The sequence below is a fragment of the Phaenicophaeus curvirostris genome, chromosome 10 (assembly GCF_032191515.1).
Source record: "Phaenicophaeus curvirostris isolate KB17595 chromosome 10, BPBGC_Pcur_1.0, whole genome shotgun sequence".
In the NCBI taxonomy this organism is placed as follows: Eukaryota; Metazoa; Chordata; class Aves; order Cuculiformes; family Cuculidae; genus Phaenicophaeus; species Phaenicophaeus curvirostris.
The window spans coordinates 19,852,261-19,870,917 of record NC_091401.1 but is presented as its reverse complement, the minus strand read 5'-3'; the positions used below and the strand labels follow the sequence as shown (position 1 = coordinate 19,870,917).

At 39.9% G+C, this 18,657-nt stretch overlaps 1 protein-coding gene across 3 annotated transcripts in view; it reads left to right on the top strand.

Annotated features, from left to right (window-relative positions):
- The window catches only part of FNDC3B (fibronectin type III domain containing 3B), a 201,648-nt gene that overhangs the window by 38,980 nt on the left and 144,011 nt on the right, over positions 1-18,657 (top strand). For all 3 annotated transcript variants that reach the window (XM_069864562.1, XM_069864563.1, XM_069864564.1), the window contains exon 3: positions 8,088-8,163. In XM_069864562.1, the coding sequence (XP_069720663.1) occupies positions 8,088-8,163 (76 nt within the window). The remainder of the gene's footprint in view (positions 1-8,087; positions 8,164-18,657) is intronic.

Sequence of the window (18,657 nt, the reverse complement as noted above, 5' to 3'; positions counted from 1 at the left end):
GGATCCCCCAGTATGAGACATTTCAGTGAAGTATTGTAATCAGAGTAGAAGTAAGCTGTCCTTCATGAATCAGTATAAAATGTCATTTTGTTACTTCTCATTCCCTTAATTGTTTGTTCCTTCCTCCAAGCTGTGTTTTGAGTGAGACCAACCTTGAAAGCAAGACTCATTTCAGCTTTTCTTGTAAGCTTCTAAGTCTGTGTGCTCTTCTGGGTTCTCGTTACGATACAGACTTTCATTGCTGTGATTTGTTGTTGGTTTTTTTTTTCTCCCCTGAAGTAATTTCTGCCATTGTGCTTCCACTTAAAGAAAAAAGAAAAGAAAGCTTTTAGTGGCTCTATTTACCAAGTCCAATATTAATATGCTTAAGTGAAGGAACAATCTTATTGATACTGGATAGAATAATTGTACTTTAAATATGCCCTTTCCTCCTTTCTGGAAACCATTTATCAGGCCAGACTGTGCTGTCTGTACTGCAGAAAGAATAAAGGAAGTCTTCTGAGCACCCCTTTGAATGGGGATCTAAGTCCAATATCTAAATTTCCCCATTAGTGATGATTCAGTAGCCTTCTTTGAATGCCTCCTTGGCCTTTAAACTAGCTTCTTATTTAATATTTTGGAATAAAAGAAATTGCTGATGTACTGGAAGTGCATTACTTCTTGCTTTGGCTGTGCTATGCAAATGTGACTCAGCAGAACGGTTCTGGACCATGTTCCTTTTCTGCATAAATGTTTGTTGGATGATGCTTGTAGATCTCCTCACCTTATCTCTTGTAGTTGGACTAAAAGTTTTCTGAGAGACTTTTTTTGGCCTCTAGTCCGGATGTGCCCTCATATGCTGGAAAGTTTAGCTGCTTTTCTGTTTTATTGTTTTTAACCTATTGCTGAAGCCTTAGTTGACGTCTTCACTTTTTGAAAGTGCAGTTCTAAAATGGAATGAAATTACAAGAAATGTTTTGTTCAATCTCTGCATATAGTAGCAAAAATGGACTACGTTAATTGTTCTTGACATGATTTATGTGTAACGTAGAAGCAAATGTCAGGTATTTGTTCAAAGATATTTATCTTGGTTACTTGTAAGGCAGAAGCAGCTTTCAGAGTAGATTCACGTAAGAATGACTTCCTTAATAAAGGTGTTTTATATTACTCCATAAATAGGTGCTAGTTTTACAAGGGGACATGCTTTTGCAGGGTGTAATTACAGTCTCTATTAGAAGCTGGCAGTAAGAAAGCATCGTAGCTGAGCTGGTGGGACACGAGGCAGGTAAAGGATTTCAAGACTGCAGTGTGGCCAGTGCACAGATCAGTGCCCCGTGCTCCGGAGCAGACAGTTCTTTCTTCTGATGAGATGCTCTGGGTAAACTTGCTGCTGCTCACCCTTATGTATTACTGAATATGTGAAGCCTCAGCCATACCAGCATGGTAGAGCTGTGCTGTAAGCTGTACGTGGGAATGCTGTGCTTAACAGAATAGACTTTTCTCAAAAGACCTGGTTTTAGATACGTAGAAAAGAGCAGACTGGAGCTGGTAAAAACCCTTCACTTTTACCAGCAGCCAGATGGAGAGAGATGCAAAAGGCAATTCTGCCAGTAAATAGTCCTGTACTGTAAGAAAATTGTATAGGACTCAATTATTCTATCTTCCTGGGAATAAGAACTGCAGAGCTAGGAATGTCTCTGCCTGCTTGACAGTAATCTCTCTTCTCTAGACTACCCAGAATGGCACTTCTAGCACTGCCTTTTTTTTTTTTTTCCCCCTAATTTCCCACGCTTAATTTCCACACTGCTGACTATACTTAATGCTTTCATGTCCCTTCCAGAGCTGCTGCTTACTCTGTTCTGCTTTTAATCCACTTGTAACTCCTGTGGGGATTTGGGAGTGGTAATTAACCTTTTGGTCCAAGAATTTCAATGGTTTCCTGTAGGTACTCCCCTGCAAGCTCTAAAAAGCTTGGGGTATAAAGCGGCGGGGCAGCGTGCTGTGCCATAGCACGTCTGTACAGAATGCTGGGTGATAAACTTCGGAAGTTTTATTTCAGTTTGGTTTGCCCACCACACCCTGCAGCAGTGCAGCAAGTTTTCTGGTTGCCCACTCATTGTAAAGGTGTATTTAGCAAACCCTATTTTTTCACTGTTTGGCTTGAGCTCAGGCACTGTACGTAGTACTGTGTGTGCTAGTTCTTGTCTTTTAGACTCATATACTCAGAATAAGGAAAATGAGAGTACTAAACAAGGAACAAGGTTTGGTACCTTCTTTTAGCCCAAGAAGTCTGTGCAACTTGCAGGGACTTGCAAATGTTGAGCTGGCTGGGGTTTATACTGGACCTGAACAGCAGCTGAGCTGAGTTAGGGAACTTCATGCCAAAATTTAGAATTGCTTCTTCATATTTTCTTGGTTTTTTTTGTTTTTTATATATATACTTGCAGAAACGCCCTTTAGGGGTGGGATACTTGCCTGTGGAACCTTGTTTCAAGAAGAAAAATGGTTTATAGCTGGTACGTGTCTATGATACCTCAGTTGAGAAGTATCAGTCCATGAAAAATGGATATCGGATAAAGGATGGTGAAATTCTCTACTGTTTAAATATACTGGCTTTTAAAGCAGATTCAGTAGTTATAGAGAAGGCATTTAAACTGGAACAGATGGCAGACACTAACATTAGCAAAACTAAGCCATGGGCAGCACCTGCTATCTAGGAAGTATCTAGAATGAGCTTTTTCTGAGGGCATTTTAACTGAGTGATGTTGGTGAGGAAACTGACTGTTCTCAAATATCTTTGTGAACGCAATGGAACACAGAATCTTCATGAAGCTTTATATCCATATTGGAGCAATTTGTTACACAGATATACTGATTTTATTTTTTTTTCTTTTTACTGCTTGATTGGGACTGTGTTTAACCTGAAATAAGTTAGGGGACTCAGGATCTGTTGCTTGGGGGCCTTACTATCAGTAGCATTCAGTACAACTGACTGAACTGCCTTGTGCCTCTATTTTCTCTCTTATGGGAAAAAGGATTGTTGAGCCCAGAAGACTGTTATCGAAGTATTAATGATTAAAAGTCACTGGTTTATTGTTAAAGGTGTAGCACGTTCCCTCATGTTTCTTAATGAAGAGAGGTTGAAAGTATTACCCTACCTGCTCTTGTATAGCTGAGGAATGATGCATTCCTGAGAAGAATATTGTGCGCAGAATGGTGTGAATTCTTTGGACATTCCTATGGGATGAACCTGGAAACTTGTCAGGATCTGGTGTGCAGTCCTTTAAAGCAGAATAGAGAATGGACCCAAGTGATGATTCTGGGGTCTGAGAGTTTGGTGGTGGCGTTTTTGTTTGCTTGGTTTTTGTTTGGTTGGTTTTTTTCTGAAGATGTAATATATTCCAAAATATATGCGCTGCAGGAATTGGAAATGCAGTAGACTTCAATAATTTAAAGCATTTGTGGAGAAGCTGTGGCTAGATCCCAGATAGTGCCTATGGTGCCATGGCCCTCAACTCTATGAAGCATGGTATAGCTAAACAGAGAAGGGAAAATTCAACGCATTGAACAACGCTTGAGGCAGGGTTTGAATATGCCAAAGCAGTGCATGTGCCAGTTTAACCTTGGCGAGAAAAAGCTTCTCCAAGTGGAAATATTTTAAAGCAAGCATGGGATTGTATTGCATCACTTGGATGCAAGTGAATGTCTTCCTACTTGCTGCTGCTTCTGTGCTCACAGGTCATCTGCAGCAAAGCAGTTAGTGGATGGTGACCTATTTTAAATCTTAATTTTCTTCCATGTGCTTAAAAACCAGCTGTATAAGTAAACCAGTGCTATAGAAAATGGATAATAGTATGTGCCCTTAGTTCCTTATATGGCAACATTTTCTGTTGGTGTATGAGACTGTTTACCCACAACTTGTATAGTTTTATATTCCTGAACCTCAGCTTCAAGCCTGTGTTAGACTTTGCTGGCAGGTTTACTAGCCTCTTCCCCTGCACCCAATGGATATGAGAGTTGGATAGTAGGAATTGTGGGGATAGGAGTAACACTCATTTGGCTGATCATGAAAATTTAGTCAAATCTACTGCCAAATTGTGTATTTATAGTAACTGTGAAACCTAGTAATATTAATGAGTCTTAACAAGCATGCCTGTTTAGATAAGATACAATAACATTCTTAAATGCAAAATAAATACAGAAAGAAAGTGTTATGGAGATAGCAGGCTTTCTCTGAGGATGCAGCAGGTAAGGCTAGGCTTCAACACTGAGTGGATTCAACTGCTAAAGCAAACATCTGAGTACTTTCTAGGGAAAAGAAAAAGCCTTTGAGTTTGTGCTGCTGACACCCTACTTGCAGCTGTCACAAGCTCCAGCATTTTGGCTGTGAGGAGTCCAAGGGACTGGAACTGGGCTGGAGTGTCCCCAAGGTCACCCTCATGATGCTGTTGGGCAGCGGTGTGGCTCAAAGGGAGTTTTCAAACTCTCTTCTTTTGCTGCTATCTTATAAATGTGCATGTTTAGGATGATGAGTATTGGAAGATGCACAGGGCAATTAAAGACCATTCGTGTTTGTCTTCATTAAAATAAAGATGTTATCTGTAGACTTTTTTATTGCTTTCTTCAGATTTTTAATTAAAAGCTTCAGAAGTGAAGCATTCTCATGAAGATCCCTTGTGTAGTAAGGCAGTAGAAAAGCTGTGTTCCAGGCTGCAGAACATGGTTTTGCAGTTTAGGAGGACATGGGAAAATAAATCTTTGAATTAGTTTGACATACTTGGTGTGTATAAACAAAAGAAGTTGCAGTGTGCCTTGATATTATTTGTCCCAGGCAACTGGGACAAACTGGAGGCGTTGGCTGGAAAATACCCAGTATCTAATACTCTGTGAGCTGGCTCTAATTGTTTGACCTCAACTCTGCAGCTCGTTAGTCAGCGTTTTGTAATTGCAAGCATTTAGGGGTTTATGTGCAGCATGGGGTGAGTGCAGAGGGGTTTAGGTGGTGGGGTGGATTAGGGGGGCAACCCTCAGTAACCCCAGCTTTGGGTGGAGGGGAGAGGAAAGGCTGGGTCTGCCTGTGGTGGGGGGCATGCAGAGGGTCTTGCCCGAGGAGCATCCTGATCTGTGTTCCTGGATCTGAGGCCACCTTGGGTGTGCGTGCTTGTGTGGCAACCATCCACCCTTTGCATCCAGCTCTTGCTCCAGTGTTGACCAGCATCAGTCACATTGACTGTTCCTGTTTGCTCTTGATACAGCCCTTAAGAGTTCTGTTCTGCTCCAGAGGTGGCTAATACGAGAATTAGTGCAGAAAAATATACTTTAATATCTTCAGAACTTTTTTTTTTTTTTTAAATTTTGGGAAATGACAGCTATACTACTTTATTCCAATGCAGTTCTCGCCTACAGTGCAACTTTTAAGTCTGTTATGTGGACTGATGGTTACCAATTTTGGTGTATGCTTTTCTATACCACCATACCTGGAGATTTTCTTCACTGTTGTGAGAAACCTCGTGTAGCTGGAGAAGGCCTCTTTGGCTGTACGTAAACTCTTGGCAGCTCAGGGCCTTAAGTTCTCTTCTTGTTGCTTGGCTCTTAATTTTTATGAAATTTTGCTGAAGTGAATGAATTTCATAAATGTTTTTGTTTCTTCTTCTGTAGCACAAACCCCCACTACTCTGGAAGTGGAGATCTGGTGGAGCTGCCATCGTTAGTGCAGTGCACTTACTGACCTCCTTTGAAAATCTTTGTGCTTGTGATTATTTTTAAATATCCAAATATCAATAAAACCAGATCCATTATGGCTTTCAGCCTTGTAAAGTGTTAGGAGATGAAATGGTACAAATCATATTTTACAAATATAATTTTATGAACAGTGAAGCTGAAAAACTTAGTCAAGAGCCTGGGAAACCAGGATTATTTTTACTGCATTTTAGGTGAAAACCATGGTGGAACTTGTACACTTGTACTCTGGGAACTGTCAATAAGACATTATTTCCATATATATACGATTTTAATAGAAGCTACTATATGTAAGTCCCTGGCTCCCCCCACAGACTTGTGACGGGGGATGAAGCTGCGGTGGCTGCTGCCCCTTGGTGACACATACTTGTTGGTTGAACAGTTTGTTAAAAAGCTGTAATTAGGCAAGGATAATGCTTTTTTACTTTGACCGTCCTAAGCAACAGCTGTTGTTGGTAATATAATCTTGATAAGGGGGTTTTAATGTGGAAACCCAAGGAACTATTTTGAAAGCACAACTGGAGGTGTGCTAATGCAGATGCTTGGGCTGGCCACTGACGTTTGGAAGGACTCCTTGAAAAAGAAATCGTAAATTCTGCTCTTCTGGTAACCAGCTCTGAGGCAGATACATGTCTCGTGTAGTAAGGCTCTTGCACCCAGTCTTGTATATGCCATTAAATTCAACTCCCTGCTTTAGGGAGAAGATGGAGGTTTGGACTCGATGATCCGGTGGGTCTCTTCCAACCTGGTTATTCTATGATTCTATGTACAAGACATCAGTACAGTTAGGGTATGAATTTTGAGGATAAGGACCAAGTTCTCCTAAAGGTGTGATGGTGTCCGAGAGCATCTGGTTTATGTTAATCAAGCAGGTTAATAAATGCCCAGCCTTAGAGCTGTTGGCTTTGATATGTAATGCAAATGGACTAATCATATATTTTTGAGTCTGCCCCTTTGTGTTCAGGTTTCTAGTTTGTTGGTTGTTTTTAAGCTGTATGGCACTGTTTTTCTCTGTGCTTCTTTTGACCTGATGCCTGGATCCTGTTGCAGATAATCCATACCTCTTTGTAGGAGATGAGCGCTTAAATGCTGTCACTCTAAATGTTGATTGTTTAGGGCTTAGGGATGGAATGGCTTTGTGGCTCTTATATTTTCTGAAGGGTTTCTTGTGCTCAGTATGTATATGTGGAATCAGATCAACCCTGATCAGTGAAGGAATTACTACTGCAGTCAAAATAATGGCTTTCAGTGTTACTTCCTGATGTCCAGCTTGTTCTCTAAAAATGTGGCTGATATAACGAGTTTCTGTAGAATTATTGCAATTCGAGGGGTCATCTAGGCAATCATTATCTTACACATTTAGCTTAAGGAATTCAGAGACACAACATTAATTGAAATCTGTCTTTTCAGAGTGACTGATTAAATTCTTTATGCAGGTGTCCCAGGATATAAAGACCAGACAAAAATTCAGAGTGTTTTCACAAAAAGATATAAATCTAAATTTTCAATTTATACCAAGATTAATCCAAATTTTGATTGAACTTCTGACAATGCAGAGGTAACAGAAGTTGAGTAAAAGCTTAACAAGCAGCAAAATTATCGGTAGTTCCCAGTAAAACTCCCCATTAAAGAAACACATCCAAATTGTAAGTTTTAAAACCATGATTTTAGACACCTGAAAATTAATAAAGATGAGTGTGTTGTACAATGAATGGGGATGCATTTTAGTGCTTCTTGGTCTTCATAGCAGTCCTGTCATCTGCAGAATAGAGCAGTAGCAGGCTGGGGTGATATTCTGATTATTATTTAAAAAATTATTATGCCTGTTGCTAAATAAATAGTTTTTTACCAGTTCTGTGTGCAATATTGAACTCTGCGTGTGTATGGGTTTTGTTTAACTGAGATCTCATGTAGAAGTAAAGGGTAAAGTTTTAAAAGTGTAATGGATCAACTCCCCTTATGCTGCAAGAAACTTCTGCTCCTGTTTATAGATTCTAGTATGGCTTGTCACTGCATGCTAGATTTTGTGCTGTCTGCTCTTAGGAGCCAGTGGTCTAAAGATTGATGTCCTTAGCTATCAGTACTTGGCCAAGTGAAACACGCTATTAGAAGACTGACGGCGGGACCTAAAGCCATAATTCTCACCTCTCTGCAACTCAGTTACATCTATTTCAGCTCTGAATATTTAGATGAATAGGAAGGCTGTAAATCTCTACTGGCTGTTGGAACCTGCTGGTACATAAACGTGTATACCAGTCTGTTCCCTCCCTGCCCTCCGTATCTCTTCCAAAGTATGGATAACACAGTTGTGTTGGGGGAATTCAATCTTTGAAGGTCATAGTGAAACAAATGTGTTTTTCTTTTGGCAGGTCTTTTTGGTTCAAGTTAATCCAGGTGAAACCTTTACTATAAGGGCTGAGGATGGAACCCTGCAGTGCATCCAAGGTAAGAGGATATGGGAATGTCTGGGTGAGTATTGCTTGCGCTGTGGCAAACTTGTTCTCATCTCTGCAGAAATGGGATATGCAGTTCTGAAAATACGATGAAACACTTAAGAGTGAGAAATTGCAGACATGGCTGCTGTATCTGCTACAGAACTTTAATATCTTGGAAGGAATCACGAATTTGTTGCAAGTCTATGAGATTTTTCACTTCTTTCAGTCATTTATCAGCTTTTTTTTTTTTGTGTGTATATGCATGTTTCCATATAACGAAGTGGTCAATACAAATGAACGATCCCAAAGTAGATTGAAAACTAGTGACAATTAAGTGGGTATCTAGAGGGAAAACTAGTTTGTTAGGCATTGGGAGGGATAGGAAATGACAGCAGTACGGACATGGCAGAGTGCTTGCAGAAGTCAGATTTGGTTTTGAGCCGAGTTTTAGATCACTTCTTTAGAAGCAGATCTTGTTAATTAGGTAGTATTGAATAAAGGTATGTAAGCAGTCTTTTCCTGTTCTACTTCTCAGTCAAATTGTGCAAATGTGATAAATAGCACTTGTATTTCTTGTGAGAGCGAGCCTCCTGCCTCCCCCCACATCTTCTAACAGGTCTGAAGGGAGAAGCGATAAAAGACCTTTCAGGCTGTATATTAATTACTGTGAAGAGAGTTTCTAGCTAGTAGCAAATACAGCTTAGAAGCGAAGCGGCTGTTTCCCTAGCTATATATAATGCTGTCTACAGTAAATTTGGGAAAGTTAAATTGAAGTTTAAAGGGAATAGACTTTGTGTAGCTGTACTACTAATATTGTTTTTGGTGGTATTTTTTTGAGCTTATGCCATTATCTATTTGTTGAGAAGGGAGGTAGGTGATGTTGCCTCCCACATACTTCCCACGTCTTATTCCGTTAAGCAGCAATGTGGGCTATTCATTCAAAACCCTTTCCTAAAAAAGCAATAGCAATGAGGGGGAAAAGACAGCTTAATGATAATTGTATAGCCTGAATTGGCCTGTATTTTGACTATAAATTTCAAATCTGCTCAAGAAAGACTTGTTTCTTAGACTACATCAAAACTAAAATCATGCTGCTTAAGGATAACTGCTTCATATTAGAATCTGGATTAGAAAGGATGCCTGGAGATGACCTTACACAACCTTTTGCTGAAAGCAGGGATAGTGTCAGAGGTGGATTGGGTTGTCCACAGCCTCCCAAGTTGAAAAGCTCTCTAAGGATGGAGGTTGCTACCTGGAAAAACTGCTCCTGTACTGCATTGCTCCCAAAGGGAAGAGTTTATCATTTTTGTCCATTTGAAATTTCCAGTCTTGCAGTCTCTTTGCATCTTTTCTATAACCCCACATTTAAACAGTGGAGGAGTTTGCGGTTGTTGCTTGAAATTTCATCCCCATGGAAATGGAGAATTAATAGTTGTTTGAGATAGACGTTACAGAAGCTTTCCTGAACACCATCCAGGATTATTCTGTCTTGATGAGCAATAATAGCAGCAATTTAAAACTGCTTGTTAAGATTTATAGCCAACATGCTGTGTGGTAAGAAGTTGGTCCATGTGGCAATTAACACAGGACTAAAGCTTGCTGCTCCTTTTATTTGAAATGAATGCTTTATATTGGTTGGTCTATTAAAAATTTCTATTGCAAATATAATTATGACATCATTTATTGATACTTTTTTTTTCATGCTTCAAGTGTTTTTGAGGCATTGTGTTTAAGTGAATGCAGCTTGAAACCTTCTGGTTCTGTATTCCCACCAATTTGACACGTTTGTGCCAATGGGGTTTGTTTGGTACCCATCAGCAGTCTTTCAGAGAATTAAATTAGAATTTGTATCATAAAATCATCTTCTTTTTGGTAAAGCTACAGTATTGACTGCTGAAGTATACCCATTTATTTGTGTACACTCTTTTGGCCTGAAAATTCTGGTATTCTTTTCATGCTAAAGGTTCAGCTCCTACTTTGTTACATCAATATAATCCATGCTTCAAACGTGAAGGACCACCTGGCTGTATTGTTGGTGCTTTGTTCTTTTCTTTTTGGTGAAGTTTTGTTCACAGCACAATTGTGGAACTTAAATAATGTTAATAGTGATCTATAGTTGAAGAGACAGGAATCAGCTGGCAGATACATTGAGGTTAGGATTAGATGGTTCTGGTTTTCCTGTGCTCCGAGATGACTGTAAAATTTTGTGTGCAACGTTTTTTGGGAATTACACATGCCTTAGCTCCCCAAAACCTGTAATGTATTTTTCTTCCTGTGCTAGAGCTTTTCTGTATGTTTAAAGTTTGATGTATTCCCTGTGTGTAGGCCAGCACTTCGACAATAATGATGCATTTTCCTTTGCCCCCACACTGCACTATGATTAGCAAGCTATGGAATAATTTTAGCAGTCTGTTTTTGGGCAGTGTCTATGTCTGTGAGCTTGTAGCTTCCTGCTGAACAGACAATGCTCATTCTTTCTTTCTTTACTGCTACATATTCAGTGTTATGACTTAAGATGCGCTTGTAAATAGGATTTATTTGTATTCACAATATGAAGGACTACTTATTATAAATTGTGTGATTCCCCTGAGCTCAGAGAGTGAACACTTATGTCATGGCTTGATTAAACTAAATTCTTCAGGAAATATAAAAGCTTCTCTTTCCTTTAGCCTATATCCATTCTACAGGGGCAGGTGACTTTGCTGTGCTTTCCTGTGCACCACTGCTTTGTATCCAGGACCCTGCTGGACTCCACAGCTCTAGCGTATCTGGGGATGTCTGGGCATAACGTGGATTAGAGGACTGAGGCAAAAATAGTAGAGAAGATGACAACTTAGTGAGTCTTCATTTGTCTTCTCAAGGTTGGAAGAAGGACATTTGTTTGAGGAAAACCTCTGTGGAATATCCTCTGTTTTAAACATCCCGAAGTGTAATTATCTACTAATTGAGTAATCAGTGTTTAAAACCAGAAAGAATAGATGCACATTTGAAGGTCTCAGATGTTTTGGAATATGGAGTTATCTTAAATACAAAATCTTTTTTGAATTCCTCAGGGTTTTACTACTAAGGTAAAAACTTTAAAAATAAAAATTCTCTTCACTCCCCCACCGAGGAACAACCCTGAAATTCTGTAGAACTGGAATAAATGTATGCTAATTGTACATGCCTTGTGTAACAGCAAGTGTGATCATTATTCCTGTGTTGTATTTGCATGTAGCCAGAGGGCACTTGTTTCCAACATTGCTTTAGAAGCCCCATTGGTCAGGATGGGGGCTGGATTAAGCAACTCAAAGAGGGGACAGTAGCTGGGAGAAGTTCAGCTGGTCAGTGGACATGAAGACAGATTTAAAAAGACTGATAAATCTGATCTTATAGAGAAATCCAGCCCTCAAGTAGAGATCTGCATGGCACAGTCCACACGTTGGGTTATTTAGGGAAGCATAGGAGCAGTTCCAGGTGTTCTCACTAGGACTGATGTTACCGGATAATTATTAATTGAGAAGAACCTTTATTTAATAGTTGCCAGAAGCTGAATCAGGCAAGGATGTGCTGCTGCCTGTTTGGGCAGGCACACGCTTTCCTGCCTGCCTGGGCTGTTCAACACTGAACATTGAGGCTGCCCACCTGCCCTGTATTATAAAGTAGGAACATAAAGCACATTCTTTATTTAAGTGTGATTGGAAGACCAGTCTTTGTTCCTTTTCAGCTGTGTGCATATTCATGGCAAAGTATTGGTATACTCCGCAAACAAGGGTATCCCTGGGGAGCAGGGGAGGAAAGCTCCGCTTGTCCTCTGCTGGCACTCGCTTTGGCCGGCTTCTGGGCTCCCACTACAGAACTGCTCCTTGTGGGCGGTTGAAGGGAAACTGATATAGAATCTTAATTTGGTATTTTCAAGAGATGAAATGTTTATATATATTGTATCTTCGACATTTTAAAAGCCGCTCTTTTTATGTAGTTTTGACGGGTAATGAATGCTTCATAACTACTTCAATACTTTAAATGCTTCATTTCCTTTTTGCGTTTTTACCACTTAATTTTTCACAAACTCAGTACTTCGCTGCTGCGGGCTCTGCAAGGGAGGGATGAGGATGAGATATAGCCTCACCTCTTTCTTTGCTCAGCTATAGGTGCAGACCTTCATACCAAAGATTGCTTCTAGCTCGTGCTTTGGGGTAACCACGCTAAATGCAGTACAGAAGAGAGGGAGAATGTAGATCTGGTCAGCTGCAGAATGGCACTGAAACAACCTCCGTGAATTTGAAAAACAATTCTTCTGCTTTCTGAATTATAGAATAAATGGATTCTGGTGAATCTGACGTGTTCGCCTTTCCCTAGTGACTGCTTGAAGGCTGGTGTTTTTAGCCAGTACCTTAAGATCTTTGATTGGAACTTCTATTGCTGCATGAGAACTGTATCATATTCCAAATTACTTAAAAATACAGCAGTGTGTGCATGGTTTGAGGCAGTGGAACTGTACCCGAGCATCTGTTCCATGCTTTTTCATCCTGGCAGACAGTAATGCCAAGCTGTTGTGCGTAATGCGCTGTGGTATGAATAATATAGATGAAATGATTATTCTGATGAAGCTTGAACTTTCTTGTAACCCACATATTGTTGAAAATATATATGTACGGAGGCCTTGATGCAAGCAGAATAAAACTTATATCCATTAATTATGCAGTATTGCTCAGTTATTGCTAATGTACTTTTTGTTGCCATCCATCTAAATGATACCCAAGCTGGGTCTCATTTTCTGCCACAAGCAAACCAGAATGAGTTTTCTGTTGTCTAATCTTCTGTGTGTATATGTAGCATGTGAAAAGCCTGGAGCAAAGACAGAAGAAAGAAGACTAGCAGGAAAGCACCTGATGTGAGAAAAGTGGAAATTCTTGGTGTATTCTGTCTAGCCCATGCTGTTGAAATGCCCTCTTGAAATGTATCTCTCAGTTTGTTCACTAGGTTTGGGATACTGGAGCACAAAATTTGTGTGCAAAGAAAACAAATATGATTTCTTTTTATTACCATTGCAAAGGTGACCAAGGCTCTGCATTAAATAGGCTTTTATGATGTTTTCAAGGAGAGGATGAAGATGTGCAGTGGCATGGAGTGGCTATAGCTGTGTTTAAGTCTGATTATCTGTGTAGTAGACAAGGACCTAAATTGCCTTTGGGTGGTTACATTTTGTAATTAAAATAGGATAATAAATGTACACAGGTTACTGATAATGGTATTTGTTTGTGGTGCTGTTTTTCTGCTGTTGACCTTGAGCTTCAAGCACTGCAGGGCCCCTGCTTGTTCTTACCTTGTAAAATAAAGATTGCATGGATTAAATTTTAATGGCGCTTTTTCCATGACTCTAAAAGTGAGTAACTCAAGAGAAAGGCCAAAAGTATGCTAAAAATCCAGCAGTGGTTTCTCAAATGAAAGATTTCCTGGAATTATTATTTGCTTAATTTGGTGGGTGGGTGTGGTAATGCAAAAGAATGGATAATATTAAAGCCTAAATAGCTGTAGATTTATGTAGGAATAGTGTGTGTGTGTGTGTGAGTGAAATAAGGCTGTTCAGTCTAGTGTAAGCAAACAAAAAAAAAGTTGTGGGTTTTTTTTTTTCCCTTTAGTTTGAGAGGGGAAGTGAGGAAGTGAGTCAGTTTCTTGGAGGGAAGGAAAGAGTTGAGAATAGATGTGACATCATGTAAGCAAATCAGTGATAACTGTGGTGTCTTGCTGAGTGGGGATGGGGGCACCAGGACAGGGAGGTTAAGGGCACACACAAAGGAACCTGTCAGTGGATGTCAGATCAAAGACTGGGAATGTAAGAAGCTTAACTAGATAGAACAAAGAACAGGTTTGGTTAGCTGGTGGTTTTTAAGGTGCTGCAATCTTACCTGCTGCATCAGCTGCTGAGTGTCTGTCTCCATGGCAGAGGCAGCTAACGGGTTGCTGCATGGTGCACCAGCCTTGTTTTCTGTCTGAGATGAAATAGTAGCAGCACCCAAAAATCCTGTTACTTCTGTTTCCAGAAGGCTAGACATACACTAATCAAAGTGCAGCTTGTGCAGTCTGAGGGGAGAAGGTACACTGGGGCATAGGACAGCTGCTGTCTGTGCACTGGTAAGTGCTGAAGTATGAGGGATTTGGGCTAGTGCAGTCTTACCATGGCATCTGCTGAATTCTCAGAGTTTGGTACTTGATCAAGTTGAAATAAGTTATTTTATGACTGTTTTCAAAATATGCTGTCAAGCATTGCATAGATCAGGACATAAAATTCTGTGAAGCAGGAAGAGGCACCATTCCTTCGAGCAGGTCTGTCTTCTCTCTGACCCTTGTTGGGTGTCTGCATAAGGTCTTGCTCCTGGGACAGAGGAAGAACTCCTAGCAGCACAGCTGCCAGGGTGCATGAGGTGGGACGGGGTGGCCATGCTTTGGCTACGTCAGGGAAGGGAGGGGTGAAATGCAGGGTGAGCTCTGATTTTGTTTCCGCTTGTTTGTCCAAAATATTTCATCACTGTCCACCAACTCTGTGCTGGTCCACAGCCTGGTTACACGGCATGGAAAATTTTCTGTAGGAAATGTAGTTTCAATTCAGATTGTTGTGGTCACTAGAGTTTGGAGCAAAACAGTCTGCGTATAGTGGCGCTTTAAAATACAGCAGCTCTTGTGGTATTAAATAGCTTTTGTTTACATGTTGCATATTAAATTTTGGTTCAATTTCTTTCTCTTTAACAGTAAGGGCCCTTTTCACCCTAATGTTTAAAAGCAAAATTCTTGCTACTCATTTACATAATCTTAATTGACTCATGTTATTTGATGTTTGGATTTAATGTTTGATGGCCTCCAATACCCAATGGGCTCCCTGGTATATTGATGCATTTAAATAAGCTTTTGACTTATTAAAGTTCAGTGAACATGCAAACAAGGAATCATCTGCATAATTGTCCTCCAGAACAAAACTGTGGTGGAGGGATTCTGAAAGAATCTCATGTAACTAACCAACCTTTGCTATATTGGCCAAAATATTTGTTTCTTCCATCACCAGAGTCTATCCTTCGGGGGCATTGTTGCCACCTTCTAGCTTTTTTCACTTCGATGTGGTGGCAAGCTCAGCGCTGTAGCCCTGATGTGTCCCTAGATGGGGGTTCAGTTGTGCACTTCCAGCTGGGTGATGACCCACGGTGCGCTGCATTGTTTTCCAAGATACAGCTACAGACCACCAATTCTTACTACCTAACCACATAGTTATAACAGATACTGTTCGCTCAGTATTTTTATTTTCTTATTCTTGCCCCATTATTAAACAGAAAATAGCAGAAATTGCAGTGGAGCCCTCTATCCTCTCTGCTCTTTGTGGTGACTCCACCTGTATTTCAGACACCAACTCTATAGCCTTTTAGTGTTCGGTCATTTTTAGAAAGCTTAAGTCCTGATTTTGCATCATTTATTCCTTCTGCGTGAAATACGTAACTTTAATGCTTCCATACCTTTGTGAAACTTGTGTTGGCATCTTTGAGAAGAGAGAACAAAGGGATGCTAACTCAGGGGTGATTTTTTTTCCTTGTTGCTGTCAGTAACACCAATCTCTTCCATCTTGCAGGTTTTGTTTTTGGCACACTGCAATAAAGTATAGGAAACTATGTAAGAAGCCAAAAGTAAACAATAGGCTGCTTTGTTTATTGCTTGAAGAATCTTAGCTTCTCCATTCTAAATCTGATAATGCTAAGAGTAATCATGGACATTTTTTTTTGTATGTGTGCAGATTAAATCTTGAATAAGATGCACCCAAAGAAGTAGATTTGGTGTATAGAATATCTGGTCCTTTAAAAATCTCTTTGGCCTAAAATATACTAAGTTGGTAGCTTTTATCTACTGTAACTCCACTGATGCAAGACAAAAGGGAAAAAAACCTTGACACATGACTGAATCTGGACTTAATCTTTCCAAATCCCGAAGTTTGAATGTTTTAGAGTGCACACTGTGAGGAGTGCAAGGGAAAGAAATACCGCTGAAACTGAAAGTATTTCTTGAACAGTTTGAAATGTTGAAACTTTAAGCATTTTGTAAAAACATTGATAAAGGTCTGCATCCACATAGGCTTGGAGGGACAGTTGCAGCCTTTCCCGACCCTGCAGCCTCTTCCTGGGGATGCTGTGTTGTCTGCCCTGCTGCTCGCCTCTGCTCCAGCCAGCCTGGGATGGGAGCCAGCAGCCAGCGCCGCGTCCTGCTGACGTGGCCAAGGAGAGGGGCAGGGGATGAATCAGCAGCAAGATGAGGAATAAAATAAGACTGACTGTTCCAGTTTGCATGTATATAAAAACGGGATGTCCTGCTTCACAGTGGAACAACGCTTAAATGAGCAGAGAAGAAGTTAATGGACTTTGTTCTTCAGTAAAATGAAGATTTTGGTCTTCTTTTTGGATGCCTAAGAATTTGCTGCTGGGAAGTGCATTTATCTCTAGAATTAGGACAGGAAACTTTAAAGAGAAATGTTAGAGCATATGGTCTGGGCTATAATTTCAAACTTTTTGGTTTTGTAGATATACAGGACTTGTATTTGGGGTTTGTTTGTTTCCTTATTTTACTTGTGTGTATATATATGTCTGAAAAGATCAGTAAGTTTGGTACGTTCAAACTTAATTCAAAGGGCAGTTTGAAAGGCAGGGTCTCATACCAGCCTGCTATCAGTTTTTAAATGTCTCTTGATATCTGTTTATCTTTCCCCAAAGGCGTATGCAGCCTGCGAGTGCAGTGGTAGAAACAAGCCCAGCTCTGCAGGAACGCTTGAGTTGTCAGTGTTCATCCTGCTCAAATGCAAATAATCTTTCAAGTGCATACCCAGTTACATTCCAGTCAGTAGTGTCAGGATTTTAAAATCCAAGATCCACATTCTTTACCCAGTCTGCTTGGACTACAGACATTGCAAACACATTAGTCAGCACTTTTAGTCTTTTTAAAGTGTAATAGCACAGCTATAGTTCTAAATTAGTAAAACAATTATATTCAGTTTTCTTAATCTGAAGCAATTATATTAATTGGCCGGAGAGTCAAGAAATTATTCTGTCAGCCTGATTAAATTCCATCACTCTTCCTTGCAGGCAGATGTTTTGGCTTCCTATACTTTTTATTCTTTGTCTTCCTTGATTTTAATTCAAGCTTGTTTTGTACATGCAATGAAAACTCTTCATGGTGCGATAAGATTTGCAGTGTTAGATAAAGCTTTGTATTTATAAAATAAAGCAAGTATGAGCCATTACAACCAGAAATAGCTGTTTGTATACTTTTATCAGAAATGTCTTACCCAGGTTTTCAGTCTCCTGGAGAGTAAAAAAAAAAATACAGGGAAGTAGGGAGCAGGACACCAAGAAGGATGACAAATGTACAGGTATCCTGCTTTTGTTAATACTGTGAGGTTTGTCTTGGATAACAGATGGGACGAGTCTCCATGTGTTTGTTGTCACATGCAGTGGGACATTCCTCTGAAGAGTTTGCAAAGAGAGTTCTGGTAGTTGAAGTCCTGCTTGTTCCTCTTGCCAAAACCAGAAGAAACTTCTGTGGCAATTGGTACTGCCATCCAGTAGTATCGATAACAGTTCTGTAAAGTAAATCTAGAATCTGTATTTGTATTCTAAAATGTCTAAGGCGTATAGAATAAAAAACAGTGAACCTGTACTGTAATTTACTCATTTCAATACTGCAGTTCCTGGAGATGAGTGGAGGTTTGGTTTGTTTGGTTTTTTTGTTTTTTATTTTTTTTTCAATATTCAGCACAAGACCGAATTCTTTGTCATAATATATGCAATTAATGTAACGCCTGTGTGTTATAATGTAAAGCTGCAGGGTTCTGTAAATGCTTTGTTTGTAAGCTGTGTTTGATTATTACTTACAAGTTCCTGACTTCAATATATTATTAACAACAGTTTTCACGGTATGGGGTTTTTTTCTTGCTGCTGTTTTTTTGTAGCTATCCCTGTTGTCTTTTGGGAGTGGAATGGGGGAACATTTGAATGTAGATGGCTTCTCAGAAACAGTGCATTCTCCTCTGGCTTACTGTTAATTCTCTGACAATGTCTTCCATAGGAGGTTTTAAAAAAATATTTAGCAGCACAGGAATCCATTAACTTAATTTGCATGTGAAATATTGCAAGTTACTCATCAGGAGGGTTTATTTTTTTATTCACTTGGGAAGTGAAGGGCTTGTGACCCCACAGGTGTGGAAGAAGGAAGCAGAGTAACCTGTGTAGAAACCCTCGTGCGAGGCTTTGTCAGCAAAGTACATTCTTCTTGTTATGATAGGGGAAGGCTTTGCTGTTGCCAGCACTGGCTAAGCAAGAGTCTTCATTTTATTTTCGATCAAAATACTTGGATTTGTGTCCCTACAGCTCTGAAGCAAAAATGCCTGAGTAACTGTGTGGCTGGTAGCTGTCTATATCCTATGTATCCAAACATCACCTTTTAAGTCATGTACGTGTTAAGAGAGGCTATGCTGTGTTATTTGTTAAAGTCCAGC